The sequence below is a fragment of the Thunnus thynnus genome, chromosome 5, assembly GCF_963924715.1.
Source record: "Thunnus thynnus chromosome 5, fThuThy2.1, whole genome shotgun sequence".
NCBI lineage: Eukaryota > Metazoa > Chordata > Actinopteri > Scombriformes > Scombridae > Thunnus > Thunnus thynnus.
The window spans coordinates 20820410-20837141 of NC_089521.1; the positions used below are offsets into that span (position 1 = coordinate 20820410).

The 16732-nt window shown below is 39.7% G+C and overlaps 1 protein-coding gene across 1 annotated transcript; it reads left to right on the forward strand.

The window, feature by feature from the left end:
• The first annotated feature begins 232 nt into the window (after window positions 1-232).
• pkp3a (plakophilin 3a) lies at window positions 233-16692 on the forward strand. The gene is made up of 13 exons (XM_067589977.1): window positions 233-593; window positions 5423-5514; window positions 6115-6869; window positions 8076-8199; window positions 9344-9548; window positions 10734-10908; window positions 11398-11512; window positions 11607-11768; window positions 11865-12047; window positions 12153-12306; window positions 13486-13681; window positions 13892-13979; window positions 15372-16692. Exons 1-13 carry the CDS (start codon window positions 374-376, stop codon window positions 15411-15413), a joined length of 2511 nt encoding a protein of 836 aa, XP_067446078.1. The 5' UTR covers window positions 233-373; the 3' UTR covers window positions 15414-16692.
• Window positions 16693-16732: the final 40 nt, after the last annotated feature.

The window sequence follows — 16732 nt, forward strand, 5'->3', positions numbered from 1 at the left end:
AAAAAAAAAAACATGAAAAAAAAATGTTTCAAAGAATACATTGTTTCATTTATCTATAATAATGAGTCATTTTCAGATCTTTTTCGACAGACGCGATGCTTATCATAATCTATAATAATTTGTTTTCAAAAACTTCAACTGACGGGAGTCTGAGTCGACATAGATCGTATGTGATTGTTATCTGAAGAGATGGCTCACCTGTGAGTCAGGTACCCGGGTCTCGGTTTTCTGAAGCTCCACCCTCCTTGTGTGCAGCTCTGACAGACTTTGTGTCTGTGCGCCTCTAGACTGTTTCAGCTGCCACGACGCAGAGCGCAAACAACCTGCGTCCGACACTTTTTTGTCCAGACGTCGTCTCGGCAAATTTTTCACAATGACCATGGCCTCAGAGAACGTGTTTTTGTCCGCTATACAGCCCAACAGCTCGGTCACCACCTACGGGCTCCCGTCCGAAATCCAGCTCGGGGACGGCGGCTTCGTTGCGGACGAGGTGGCCAGAGCGCGGCGCGTCCAGCAGCAGGTCCAGATGAGACTGGCCGAGAAGTCCACACTTCCGCGTCAGAATGGATCAGCCACACAATACGCGATGTCAGGTAAACATCAACAAGTTTCTTTACGTACTTTCACAAGGCTTCACCAGTTTTATGCCCTGCTTTGGGACAGTATTCAGTACTTGTGTGAGTCCTCAGGCTCAGGGAAGACAAATACAGGTGGTATTGTAATGGTGAGTTTATATAAACTGGCCACCTGTCTGTCCTAGAGAAGGGGAATTAAAGCTCTTATCTTATCAGTTCCTCCTTTAACCCTTTTAGTTGGTCTTACTCCATATAACTGAAATAAAATTTTATTATCTTGGGTGGTTTCATTTGGCTTCAGTGGGGAGCTTCACCACCAAATACTGGACATCCCATAAAACTGTTATAGTCCTGTTATTGTTTTTCAAATATTAGCCACCCCCCCAACCACACCATACAAGCATATTCATAGATTGTGAACATGAGGATTATTAGGGCTTCAATTAAAGATTATTTACACCTCTACGGATTATTTTCTAGATGAATTGTTTGGTCTCAGAATACCAAAACATGCCCATCACAAGTTCCCAGAGCCATGGTGACATCTTCAAATGTCTTGTTTTGCCTGATCCACACTCGAAAACCCAAAGATATTTGCATTTAAGAGGCTTCAGGCATACAAAATAACTTAAACAATTGATCCAGTTTCAAAAGATTTGCAGATTAATTGACTAATGGATTAATTAACCAATCGTTTCAGCTCTAAAGATGACCAAAAGTAACTTTTCCTTTATTTTATTGGAACCCACTTCAAACTTTCCCAAAGTGACTCATATCAATGAAGTAGCTTTTACTTTCATGTGCATGCATTAATACGCCTGGTGTGTGGGGACTTTTTTGCATGGGGTTTTTTGTGCGTGCTTCTTCCTGTTTTATTGTTACTCGTCCATCCAGCTGCTCTGAAGGTTCGTAGCAGATGAACATATGCTGGAGCCTTGTGCAGCGATCTACACTATGGAGTCTACCTGTACATGAGAAAGGGTTAATGTGTAACAGGCCTGAACAAGTGCCGCTTTCATGAACTTCCCTGATAGCAGACTAAGGTGAAAGCCTCCCTCTGTTGGATTGGGTTACAGGTCTTACTCAGCTTTAAGAGGTGAGGGTTCAAGAGATGCCTGGGCAATGACAGTGTCATGGGAACCAGCTGTTGTCTGTGTTCAAAGATGTCGTATTGTCACATGTTGTCTGTCTGAGCCGTCTTGGCACGCAGACAAAGTTGAGATGGGATTATTATATAAGCGGTGGTGAGACTCCCACATGGGGAATGAAAGGTTTCCAGGAGAGTTGGGAATTAGTTAACTTAATTGATTTGAAATCTGGCCCTGCTTGTTGTTCCATGATGCATGAAGGCATTCTTTCACGTCCCATAATTCACTGTGTTCAACTAAACTACAGTGAGCAGGCAGAGCAGCTTGACCTCCAGACCTTGTTTATATGACCCTTTATATTCTGGGTTGTGTGGTGACATCAGAAGAGCATTTTTCTCACTTGTCTAGTTTCAGTATTTCCCCGAGGCGCCAACAATACCTGCCTCGACAGCCCGACACAAACATTCTGTTCGTGCCTTTTTTGATAGCTGGAATGCTTTGGGACATGTAACACATCTGCTAAATAGGTCACTTTCTTTTTTTGTTTCTATTACACTTGACAATACACTAGTCAGACATAGCTGCGGTGTATTAAAAACTTGGCAGAGTGTGATGTTTTACAGTGTTATGTGTGCCCATCCTTTGCCCTGGGCTTTGCTGGGTGGAAGACAGAGTTGTAAAATGTGTTCCCGTCATATTCATCCTCTTTTGCAACCTGTAGAAGAGAGAGAGAAAAAAACAGGGATTGCTGCCATTCCAGCAGTTTGTGGCTTTCGAGAAGCTCATTACCAGTGCATGAGCTTTGAGACAATTCACACGTGAGGAAAACACTCAGATAACCTGCTCCTCTTTTGTATCTAAATGCTACCTGCAAATGTTCATTCATGACAATGACAAATTGGTAGATGGAGGAATGTTAGCAGAAAGGGAGAGTGGAAAAAATATGGTATTTATGAGGAGTGTGTGTGAAGTCAATAACATAAAAATAAAACTCAATGGAGGTTTGCAGGGTGTGTTTTCTGTGTGTTGTAAAAGCTCTCAGGTGTGTTGGGTGTTGCCGGGGTTGGGCTGGGGCCGGGCCAGGGACATGTGAGTCATTCTCCTTTATACCAACTGGTTTTGTGTGTGTGTGTGTGTGTGTGTGTGTGTGTGTGTGTGCTCAGAAGTAATGAAGCATGAAGACAGTTCAATTCTCCCTTCTGCTCACATGGGAAGTGTAAAACCTACAACTGTTTAGACTTAACATACAAACATACAAGCATGGCTACACACATAAAGTTATCTTATTGTTATGTTTCATCAGATAACTTTATTATTTTATTTGTGACCTTTAGTTGCAGTCTCACAACAGTAGCCTCTTCATTGAGTGTTTGGGCTCCCTCAAAGCAATAAATCAGTTTGTTGTGAATCAATCAGTGCGGCCTGGATTTAACAATAATCACTCACATGTCATTCTCTAAACACTCACACTCTCTAAACACTCATAGAGGCAGAGGACAATCATCCAGGTTTTGAGGTTAAAACTGGGTGGAAACAATTAGAGTTTAAAAAAAACCTGCATTAGACAAACCAATCCAAAGTCTTTAGGGCGGCCCTTCATATTGGGGCGGTGACATGCAGTTCACTATGGAGGAGAATGAGGGGAGAGCATCATTTCCGTTAAGGCGTGTCCTTGACAAAATGTAAAGGGCGTAGGTTTGTTAGCAGCTGTTTTTGCCGCTGTTAAAGCAACTACTGAGCATTTAGAAATCTCCAGACTTCAGCAGGTGGAAATCTCTGATTGCCTGGTATTGCAAGACTATTCAAAAGGTGTTTTGAAGGTGTCACTGGTGTTCAAACACTGACTGCTGGTTACTTTGTTAGCGTTGTAACTTAAGGGGTGTCTGAAATATTTAACAGATGTTTGATGGATTGCTATTAAATTTTGTACAGACATTTATGTTCCCTAAACAATGAATCCAAAAGACTTTGGTGACTTTTCTACTAGCTCCACATTTTTGCTTTTTAGTCAAATGTCAACAATTATTGCATAAATTTCCATGAAATTTTGTTCAGACAGACATGTCCTTCCAGGATGACTTGTAATTTTAATCTAGCACCGTCATTAGATCAGAATTGTAATTTTTCTAGTACTTTGGTACCTGCAAAAAAGAATGACATTATCATCACGCTGGCTGTTCTTTTTGTTTAGTCATAATTAGGAAATTACAGGCTGTACAACTGATTCCTAAGAAAATATTTTGGCACATAATGAGAAATAAAATAAACATAATAACACGGTTAGTAGATATATATAATTAACAGGGTTTGTTGCTTCCAGTCGACCCAGGTGTTTGAGCGGATGAACTATGACTCCTGCCAACATTTTGCTGCATGTCTGCCATCAGTCACAACTCACCTGTCAGGTCACTCTGTATTCTGGTACAAGAGCAAAACATTCACACACTCTGTGTTGAGAAAGCAAAGCGAGAGTCTTTATGTGTCAGATGTAAACTGTTTCCCAAGTGAACGGTAACCAGAGACCTCAGACCTGGTGACTGTGTGTGCAACTGAATCGTCTTCAGAGAGACTGCCTTTCATGCAAATCATTGCTGTAAATTAACCACATAACATCTTGATATAACCGTCATGCCGAAATTAAAGCTACAGTCACTTTGCTGTCCTTGGTAATTTGACTTTTTTCTTTCTTTAACTCTCACTTTTTTCTATGTTAAAGGTAGGTCTTCTACAAAAGAAAGTCAGTCTGAATTATGTTTAAATTAACTTATACGAATAGCAATGCATTAAATAACAGCAGACTAAATAAATTTACGTTTTAATTTATAAACATGAGCTCATAAAAGTAAACAGGATTAAATTTTCATTGTGTCGGCGATTGTGTTGTTATGTGCAGTAACGCCTCCAAGGTCAGTGTTGACTTGATGCTGTATTATTTATGTATGTCACAGAGCTCAATGATCAGTTGACACAACAAACACTATTAGAAGTGTTCATGTTCAAGACTGTAGGTTACAGTATTCTCCTGGTTAAGGCATTTACTAGGATAGCCAACATTTTTCTGCTTTCTATGTGATACTCAAACAACATTAATCAATGTTTTTAGAAATACACATTACATTACAAATACACATTATATTTCTTATTGCTGTCAAAGCAAAGAAAAGGCACTGGTCACATTTTCTGTCCGTACTTAACCTTTCAGTAGTTGATTCAGGAGCACAGTCAGCAACTGAGTTCAGAATAAAGAGAAATGGAAAGTCTGTATTTGCAAAAGAGAAAATATTTTTTTAATACTTCTCGTGCAAACACTAAAGCGAAACAGGAACAATGGCTGCGACATAACACGCCAAAACACTGCCCACTGAATTTGACAGTGATACTACTACTTTTAGAATTAGGAAGTTTTAGTCATGAAATTCCCCCTAAGGTGCTGATGAGCTTTTTAGCTGGAAAACTTTTCAAGAAGAGACAAATGTTCTTATAAGTAAGAAACATGTCAACATTTTAAATCAAAGTGTGACATTTCTTGCTGTTCATACACATTGTTTTTCACATTTAAGTTTTGTGAATTGACGTTTTAAGATGGTTCAACATGTTGGTCAGAAAAGAATTCAGGGTAAACATTGTTGGGAGGGGGCAATACAATTATTCTTTTTATCAATAAGAAATTATTGGCTGTTTTTTATACAGTTGTATCATTGTTATCGATGTGATGTTGTATTTAGTCATTATGTGTTGTATTTCTTTGCTTCACTTCAGACTATGGCGGTTCTTCAACTATGAAATATCAGACCTATAATCCAGGTTACAGCTCTAAATCATCCTACATGTACTCAGGCTCCAAAACAATGGTGAGTACAACATCTTTATATCACTTTTACATTTCAGCATGTATTCACACATATTTTGGGAATAGTGATCTGTTCACCTAATGTGTCATTTAACTGGATGTTCTAAAAAAAACCCACATCATCAGTGACTCTCTGTTGGGTCACCCAGGTCACAGGATGTGTAGTATTTCACAGTAAGCTGTGACAAGTTCAGCTCAGGGTTTTCAAGTCCACCCTCTAGATTCCTCTGTTTTCAACAGGAAGACATTGGCTTTGCGCCACAGATGTTTGAGCTACGAGCGTAATCAGGACTTAAAAAATACCAACGTCAGGAGACCTGAGATTGCATTTTAGACTTTCACATGTTGTCCAATCTGTCTACATTTTATATTTAAGACAATAAAGAAGCTCTTTTCTCCCAAATATGTGATAAATGGAAATGAATATAACAAATAATACAGAGAGCATGACCTTTGTTCCACCAGTGGTAGTCATATCCCCGTGGTCAAATTTTGAAACCACTTTTCTTCAAATTCACCCACACATGCAGCACACTAGAACATAATGAGTAACTCTGTTTACACAGTTGATTATAAAATTTACTCCATTATTCATTTTTAGGGTCCACGAATAACCCAGAAGTCAGGCTTCAGCTGCCAGTCTGCTAGCCCGGTCATGAACCAGTTCCAGAAGATCAGTGTAGGGGGTGGAGGAGTTGGTGGTAGCGGTGGTGGTGGGACTTATTACCGAGAAGACGTACGCATAGGTGGCTACCAAGGGAACACCAGGCCGCAGAACCGAATGGACCTGGAAACCGCCTCCCTGCATTCACTCCGGCAGCAGCCAATGCAGTATCCCTGGGCGGTCGATAGCAGCGATGCTGGCAGCATGGTCTCCGACCGGGACGCCACCTACGGGCGCCAGTACGCCCAGAGCACAATGAATGGCTACACCAGCCAGGTGAGACAAGGAGGAGGCACAATGCGCCGATCTCTCAGTGGCACTCTCTCCCGTGGCGGAGGGATGGCAGGAGGAGAGACAGAGATTATCCAGCAGCAACATTCCTTCAAAGGCCCAGCCCACCGCACCATTAGCAGGATTAACAACCGAAACCGGATGAGCATGGGCTCCGTGTCTGGGACCCTGCAGCACCAGATGTCGTCAGGTGGGAGCATCTATGGAGGAGGAGGAGACAGAGTGGACAGAGGGTTCATCGCATCTGGAGTGTCCTCTGGTTCCCAGGGGAACCTAATGATGCAGCGTCAGAGTAACCTGTCACATGCCATGTCCATGAAAAGCTTACACAGTGTGGGCAAAGGTGTGGACATTTACAATGGGCAGATGCAGATAGGAGCCAGCATGGGCAACCTCAGCGGGTGAGAAGCTCACATCTCATTGTTTCTGTTCATATTCACAAGGATGTTTTAATTTACAGCACTGAATATCATGTTCTTGTAATTTAACTAACAAATCTTAATGTGGAATGGTAGGCTGTACATGCAAATCAGTATTTGCAGAAAAGGCCTCTGTTTACACTTGGTTGGTTAGGTTTTATCAGCTTCAACAACCAAACTGCGTACATGATGATGTTGACTGATATGAGAAGATTGAAGGATAAGGCTGGAGATATTCATTATTTTTCTTATTGTCTCTAAATCCCATGAAAAACCAACAATAAATACATCCTTCTAACAGGTTTTGACTGTTGCCAAAGCTTGATACATCTTATTCTTCTGCTCCATAGAGCCCCAAAAACTGTTAAAAACACGCAAATAGCCAAATTGTTGCACTGGATGACATTACTACAGTGAACAGCTATCATACAGTATGTACTCACTATTTACTCCCATCCTAAATGGCTGCAGTGTTCAGATATTTTAGAAAATTACTGAGCCTTTGTGAAAAATGCTGTTATTAAAGATTTATGTCTTCAGTAGGAACAAGTGGGCTTGGGGCTGAAAACCACAGACAGGGTAGAGAAGTCTGAAAGTATTGAAAGACTGACAAACACATTGTTGGTTTTGGTCTTGGTTGGTTTATTCTGGGATTTGTTGAGAACAAGAAAAATATAGAATAATGCTTTAATGTCTTTTTCCTTAATACTTATCAATGGAGGTGACAGCTCTTCTAATTCTGGTGACTAAGTTTGTTTTATCTTTCCTGAACATCAGTGACATTCTAGCAAATGTGATTCATCAGTATGATGGTGTCACAACTTTTCATGTGTCAAGAGGTTTTAGTGAGTGACTGTTTGATGTGAATAGTGTATTGCCTAAGAGCTGTGGATTGGGAGGTGGCTCCATAGTTGCAGGACTGGTTTTGGGTGTGGTCGCTCAGTTTCAGGCCTCACATTTCACACATCCCACATCGTTAGCCGAATTGGATTTGCAGACCACTGTGTGATTTAGAAGAGATTCAAGAAAAAAACAAATCATCTTTGAATCATTACTGTGGCTGCTCTATTGCATTTTTTTGAACATTCAATTTGCATATTTTGTGCAACCATGCATAACAGCAGGGTAATGATATAATTGTATGTTTTAGATTCTTTGGTTTAATTTTTCCACTTGCTTGTTTGGCAGGATCAACACCTTGGACATGCCCACAGCAGTGCAGTACCTGAGAGAGCCTGATGCTGCTCTGCAGGTCCTGGGGGCTGCATACATTCAACATGAGTGTTACAATGACAGCGATGCCAAAAATGAGGTACCTCAAAGAGATTAGACTTGTGTTTAGAATTCCTCTCTGTCTTTCCTCTGCAATCCCTTATTGAGAAACTCGGTCAGGAAAATAGTTTTCCTTCAAGTATGTGTTCATTGATGCATGTTTCTCCATTTCTGGGGACATAAAATAGCTACAGCTTTGCTTCCATTCTGGTGTGTTCCAGTTGTTCCACATGTTGCTCAGTTATTATCATTGCTGTGAAGATATGTGGACTCTGCCCTGTATAGGTGTTTTGTACTTTAGAGTTGAAAACCCTTATCAGATATGACAGACACCATTTTGGCAGTTCAGTCGCCTAATTTGGTCTGGTGCTTTAGTTTGTTGATGTTATTTTTAGCTCTGAAGATATTGCTTCTTTTTCTGGTTTTGGAGTTGGTGTTAAATGAGATCTCTGAACATTTCTGATATCCAAATGATTTCATATTAAAAAGAGTAGTTCAGCATTGTTTGCATGGACATAAAAAAACAAATATTGTTTATTTAACCTTTTCAAAACCAAAGTGTAAAAACAAAAAGTTGTGATTTTACAGGGCATTATGGGCTTGACTTCAGGAAGTCACTGCACACAGTCACAAAATAGCTTTAGAGGGACAACCAGATGTTGTTACCTTTGGCCAGAGCCCAGCTAGTGGTTTGCCCCCTGTTTTCAGTCTTCATGCTAAGCTAAGCTAAGGTCCAGCTGCAGGCAGCAGCTTCATATTTAGCAGGCAGATATGAAAGTGGTATTGAATCTCCTAATTTAACTTTCTGTAGGAAAGTAAATAATGAATTTGGCAATTATGAGTGGCTGTATCATAAAAACAAGAACAAAACAATTGACAGCCTTGTATGCCAGTGCACCATGGATGCAACCCTGGTATCCTTAGAGGAATGATTGTACCAGTTTTCACTGAGATTGTCTAATTTTTCTACAAATAAAAAATTGTTAGAATAAATTAAAGACGCTTTAATCACAAAAGAATTCTACACATAAGGGCTTCAATCCATGAGACGATTGTTTACAACTAGTTTCTACAAATGAATGATTAAAAACTTTGAATCACCTAATCATGGCAGACAATCAGGTTACTAAAACATACATAAAAAAGTCCAAAACAGAACACTTTTTTCTGTCCCCCCTCCCAAGGTTCGTCACTGCAAGGGCATCAGCGAGCTGGTGAAGCTGTTCAACTCCGAAAACCAGGAAGTGCAGCGTTATGCCACTGGTGCCACACGCAACCTTATCTATGAGAATATGGACAACAAGGTGACCCTGATCGAGGAGGGCGGCATCCCTCAGCTTGTGGAAGCACTTAAGGACTCTGATGATGAGCTCCACAAGAACATCACTGGTAGGAAAATCCAGGTCCTAGTCATTAAAACAAAAACATGACACAACACGCAGAGTTGATCTCAGAATGCTGGTTTTGGGATTTTGCCTCAACCATAAAAATGAATGTAAATTAGTCACAGTATCTGGATGCAACATGATCTTGGCAGTGTTCAGTTATTTGTGTCCTTGAAATTCTTTGAGCCCACAGCAGCCTTTGAAGTTGATACTATTTCACACCAAACTAATAAGAGGATGGCAAGCTGCAACTAGCGACTTTTACAGGAATCCACAGATTGTCAGTTTTTACTGTAATCAAATTGTAGTGTGAGATAGTTTCATTTTTTAAGAGGAGATGGTGAGGAACTCTTTCTTTCAATATTCTTTCTTTTAGTGAGTGTGCTGTCGTTTATTCAATGCTTGACTGTCTGTCTGTTTCCATTTGGCTCAGCCTTCATCTACAGTCATTATTCACAAGTATCTGTTGTTAATGGAACTGACTTTCATACTTTCTCATAAGATTAACTCCTTGAAAGTTTAGAAAATGTGTGTTGCAACTCCAACTCCCCTGTGTGTAAATTTGAAAGGCATATGCAGTGTGTCTGAGTACACAGAGCAGGAGGTTGAGCTGCCGTCTTTTCTGTGGGGTGTGTGAAGAGGGGAGCAAGGGAGTGTTTATGGAAGTTGTCTAGGCCTGTGGGCCAACAGTATATCTGCCACTCCCTTTTATGAGTGAAGGCCTTGTCACGTTTTCCTTTGAACTGTCACACCTTGATTTGTATCCATCTTAATGTTGAAATACTTGTGTCTATGTCACATGTTCAGTAAGAAACTTTAGGAAAGTGGTTAAAGACAACACAGCAACTGTGCCTATACATGTTTTTCTGGGTAGTTTGTCAAAATATGACACGGAGGTCTTGTCTTGGCCACATACTGTAGTACCACTGTCAGATAGAACCCATGTACCTCCCACATCGTAATCCAGGTTTTAGCTTCACTGCCATTTAAGTATTTCTCATATGTTTTGAAAGGGATTCATGTACAAGAAAGTGAAAAAGCGTTACTGTAAAAAAAAAAAAAAAAGGTAGAGTGTCCAAAAGTTCTTACATTCAGGTTGAGAAATGAAACACTAAAGAAGTAACAGAAATATGGAAAATTAATTACAAATGTCAGTTTTGCTGATGCTCCCCCTGGTGTGTTTGTGTAGGTATCTTGTGGAACCTTTCATCCAAAGACAACCTGAAGGAGAAACTGGCCAGAGAGATACTTCCTGAACTGACAGAGAAGATCCTCATTCCTCTGTCAAGCAGCGGAGACTCCGGGGGCATCCAGCAGTCGCCCTCCGAGGCAGACATCTTCTACAACACCACAGGATGCCTCAGGTGCAGCTCACTTATCTGTGTCTTCTCTCAGTGGTTGCAATATGCTGCTTCATTAACATGGATTTCTCCTGCTGGTTCACCTGTGCATGCTTGTTCTCCCATGACCATATTTGCATGTGAAGAACTTGTTTTTGGGAGGACACTTCAACTCATGTGTCAGCTAACAGCTATAGGAGCTTTTATCATCCCCATCACGCCCCAGTTGTTTAGTTCTGCTCTGTTTGAGTGCACCCTGGAGGGTTTTTATCTCCAAATTAAGTACCATTAAGGGAATATTTGCAATGCTCCCTGCATGATTTGTATCATGTCATTGTGAAATCTGTGCTGCAGCACAGTGCCAGTAGGAGTGCAACCCCACTCCTTTCCCTAGCCAGACTGAATTGCTATCTCTATTTGCACCATCTGGCTAAACTAATGGCATTCATGGTTTCTGACAGAATTTTACCTGAAATAGCTTTCTGACCTTTCACTCTCTCTGTTTGTGTTCAGGAATCTGAGTTCAAATGAGAAGACCCGTCAGCAGATGAGAGAAACACACGGACTGGTGGATTCTTTGGTGGACTACATCAAGGCCTCGCTAGATGAGAACAAGACAGAAGACAAGGTGAGACAAGACGAGATGGAGCTTCATTTATGCTGTTTCTGTCTTACCCTTACTGTGTGTATTAATTTGCCTGTGTGTGTGTGTGTGTTTCTAGGGGGTGGAAAATGCAGTGTGTGTCTTGAGGAACCTCTCCTACCAGCTCTACGCTGAGATACCTCCATCTGCTCTGCTCCGCCTGGAAGGACCAACCAGAGCTCAAGACTCAGGGAAGGACTCCATCGGTTGCTTTACACCTCAGAGCAGGAAAGCCAAAAATGTAAGTGCACGTGAGATTTACCCATCAGCATTTTTTGTGCAAGGACCAGAACATCAGTCTCAACGCTGCCTCGTTGTATCTTTCTTCCCCTAACAGAAGAAGAACCAGGATCTCACTACTTTCACCGAGGTTGCTCGCGTGCCAAAGGGGATTGAGTGGCTGTGGCACCCTCAGATAGTGGGGCTGTACAACCGCGTGCTGCATCAGTGTGAGATCAACTCCACCACCCGCGAGGCGGCTGCTGGAGCCCTGCAGAACATCACAGCTGGAGACAAGAGGGTGAGCATTGAGCAGCACATGAATCAGTACTCCTGTAAAGCATTCAAACGCTATAATCTCAGTTTGTTTCACATTTGAATCGTCTTTCTCTCTTCTTATCTGCAGTGGGCTTCAGTGCTGAGCCGGGTGGCTGTGGAGCAGGAGCGCATGCTGCCAGTGCTGCTGGACCTGCTGCGTACCAACAATGACCTGGAGCTGCGTTCCCTCACAGGCTTCCTCCGAAATCTGTCTCGCCATGCCAGAGATAAGAGTGACATGGGTCAGTCTTTCATTTTTTCATCCTGTTATTTATAAAGAATTTGATGCCTCTGAGTTACCCGTTAATAGAGTATACATATAACCTATTTAATAGAATTTGTTGTTGTATCACATTTGAGACATATTCCAGTAATTTGTGCATTATGAGACTCTTTCACCAGAATTCAGAGGTGATTTGCCGAGTTGTAGTCCGTCTGTTCCCCAGCACTGCCGTCACTTTCTTTAATAAAGAAGCAATAAAGAAACCATGATAATTTAAATGTTTTAAGTAACTTGCTTAATGTTGAAATGTTAATACTATTGAATTTATAGAATATTTTACTTTGAATTTATGTGGTGTGAAGTGTGCTCTTTGAAATGTCCAGTAGGGTCCATAAATTCAGAGAGAAAAGTCAATAATTTAAAAAAAAAAAAGAAAAAATTTAATTTGCTCAAATTCAGTCAAATTCTGATTCAATAATTCAACTCAAGTCAGAGAATCATGCTGCTTAAATATGATTGGTAGAATTTAAAATGAAAAACTCAAACTTGAACAACTGGATTGGTATCCTGTATGTGCAAGTTTGAATTTCTCAGTTAAATTTTTGTGTCTTACGATCAAGTTTTTGAAATTTCAAAGAGGAGAAAAAAGGGAGAATACAAGTATAAATATTAAACTCGGATGGATGGCTTTCAAGGTGAAATATTTGAGTGCTTTTCTGTAAGTTCGGTGCTATTTAAATATCAACATGAAGTTTTCAGTAGTGGATATTCTGTTGTTTATAAGATTCTAATTTTTTACGGCTATTATTTGGTAGTTTTTGTAATCATGTGCACTTTTTTGCTTTTCACAGCTCAGTCTCAGTAAATCAAAACAGCTGTTTGGGAGATTAGATGTAAACTGTATCAGGCCACATTCAGTCACTGAGATCCCTCGTTTTTCACAACACTGAGCACTGAAGCACTGAGCTGAACACTAACTAATGTTTTAAATCATGGTCTGATTAATACCAAACATGACAGATGACTTGTTCAAATGTGAATTATTGTGAAGATAAGTATTTACCAAAAACAACTGGCAGTGAGGAAATCATGTTGACTACAAACCAGAATGAATTATTTAATTGTGATATTTTTCATCATGTAAATTGAGTAGTAACATTAAACTTATCATCCTAACAATACTCTTTGCGTAATTCAGCTACAAAGGTGGTGAACAACCTTGTGACCAAGCTGCCCGAGGATGGACGTCAGAAGGAGCCCTCGAGCGAGGTGGTGGTCAACATCTGTGGCGTTCTCAATAACTTAGTGACCAGCACCTCCGTAGCTGCCAGAGACATCACCTTCTTCGATGGCCTGACAAAACTGGTCGCCATCAAGAACTGTCACGACAACAGGTGAGTGGTCTTTAAAACAGGAACTAAATGATTTCTTAGGTGAACATGCTGCAATGTACAGACGTTTGCATTAGTGTTATTATTATATCTTATTTATATTTACTATCATATATTTCATCCTGTAGTTGACAAAAATGTGTTTCACTGCTGATCTTCTCACAAGAGGTTTTTTGTACCAAAGTGTTAACCTTGGATGAATCTTTTTTCTAGCACTGCGAAGATAAAAGCAGCCAAAGCAGCAGCCACAGTTCTCAGCAACATGTTCCAGTACAAGAAACTGCACAAAGACTACAAACAGGTAGGAGACACTAAAAATGAGCTCTACATAATTGACAGGAAAGATCAATAGTATTTTTATCAGCAGAATACTCACATCCAGGCAGATGCCTCAAAAAAGTAACTCTCTCAAATCATGAATGTTCAAAGTTATTTATAATTGTATTACCTTACCATCAAGTCACACAGTAGTAGTAGTAGTAGTAGTAGTAGTAGTAGTAGTAGTAGTAGTTTTAAACATTAATAGATATGTTGAAACATGTTTAAAACATGTTGATGAGTGGGTGGTTGTTTTTTACAGGTTTCAGTCATTGAAAGCACAAAAAAAAAAAGAAAACGTGTGGATGAGTAACACCTGATGAATAAAAAATGACATTTAGCCAACTTTTATTGATGCATGATTACAGTTTACCGCACTTCGGGACATCTTTTATTGACTTAAAAGAATTCTCAGAAAACAGCTGCTCTCAATTTTTTAATTGAATAAAGAACTTTTTTTTTTATCTGTCAGCTTTCAGCTCTCATTCTTCAAACATTACATTCATATTTAAATCAAAATTAGAAAAGACACCTCAAAGTTAAATTCAGATCCTTGGTTAACCCCCAAAATGGCACCCTCAGTTTAAAAAAACTTTTAAAAAAACTTATGAAGACAGACAAGAACAATGATTTAAATTGTTCATGTGGACTGCCACAAAAAATTTGAAGCCCGGTGGAAAAGCTTTGTCTTCGTGGCGCCCCACCCTTGTTCTTATATCTGTGTGTGTGTGTGTGTGTGTGTGTTTGTCTCTGCATGTGCCGGAGCATGAAAAAAGAGTGAGAGTGACAGAAACGATGTGTGTTGTCTGTGTGTGACAGATGACATTCCTCACTCTCTGTAATTTAATCTCTCATCGGTTGGAAGGCACATGTTCAATAACTATACATCTCTGGCTGTTGACACTTCAACTCTTTCAACATACACATACACACACACACCCAGTCCTGCATGTCCGCGTCTTGGGCAGGACTAGGTAGGTTTACTGCCTTTATACAGATCACGGCTTGCCCCTCCCAAGGGTGCGGTGTGAAGCTTATTTCCGAAGGAACAAGTCCCAACAGAGCAAAAATGCCTTATTGTTTGTCCTATGTACAGTTTCAAATGCTCAAACCAACTTGGTACATGATTTAAAAAAATTGTACACAAATCAAGCTATATAAACACTGGATTAATTGCATAACTCTCAGATGGTCTGAATGAACTTGAGTTGTACTGTGAGCTTAGAAGTCACCCAGATGGAATTCCATTGAGGGAGTTTTTGTTGACACATCTGTCAGTCGTCATATTTGACAAAATACTTTTATGCACAGTGATTTTTGTGTGTGTGTGTGTTCCGTGTTTATACAACGTCCATTTTGCTTCTTTGTGTTACAGAAAGGGTTTACAAGACCGGATTTTGCCGATACGACAATGTAAAAGAACGTGATCAGTCCTACACTCTACCAGCAACCTATGAAGAAATCTAACCCTTCCATACCATCCAAAGATAACGTAGGCTCAGTTTTTATCTGTATCCATACTTGATAAGTGATAAGAACATGAACATACAAGCGACAGAGGATTCACCCCGGCGGAAAAGGACTTCCTGTGTATTTTAAAACTCGATGGACAAATCAGTACAAATGTGGATCCAGTACGTTGGACTATTGATGGACTCAGATGCAAATGTGTGCACCTTAAGCATTTACTCTTGTTTAAACACTGTATGTTTTAGTGTGGAATCAGGGATTTCTTTTCTGTCAGAGCAACGTGTATCCAGATGAAACTGCAACTGTTTGTGTTTCAGTTTGGACAACATGGCGGAGACTTTGTGCCTTGTTTTCTCACTGTTGCAACTCATTTACAATCAAATGTGGTACTGACATGGCATTTTTGTAAATATTGCTTTCTCTTTTACACAGAAATCAGATGTAATTTTTTATATACGGTACTTTGTTTTTGTAGTTTTTGGATAGATAAATATGTTCTATCAGGAACATAATGTGTTTATGAATGAGTCAAAATATCTGAATGTACACCAGAGGAGATTTATAGAAATAGTTTGCTGAAATTTGGATGTTAATACATTTGATTCAGAAATCTTGGGATAATGGTTGTACCTGCAAAGTTCATTTTTGTATCTAGTTATGCGCTTTTCAAAGATGCAAAATCTTAGTCTTGTTATACAAAATGCTGATGTGTGACGTTTGCAATCACTTTGTCTAACAGATCTCAGACTTTATTTTTCTTTTTCATGCCAGTTTAACTGCTGTTTATCTGATGTAATTAATGGTGTGTGTGTGTATGATACACAGGGGGTTAAAAAATGATGCAGTTATAACTTTGTTTTCAGAACAAATATAATATTTGTTTGGTATTTGAAATCTTTTTTTATAAATGTTTATTAATGCCAATAACAAAATTCGACACCTTTCAGATTTGGGTCACATTTCTGAAATCTAATTTTTTCATATTGGCAAGTTTAATATTCTAAAAATATTTTAACTTGTAAGCATTCATACAAAAAGGTTTGTTGCAAAAATCTCAAATATTAACTGCTCTTTGGCGATAAGTGCTGACCTTGTGTTTCTGTGTTTTGTTTAAAGCTCTTTGTTTAAATCTCTTTGTTTAATATCTTTAAATCTTTGTGTTGTGTACAGGCAGATGTAGTATCCGGATATTTTTCAGCTAATAAAGAGAAAGATTTGAATAATAATTATCATTTTTTTAAGTGTCTCGCGTGTGTGTGTGCCACA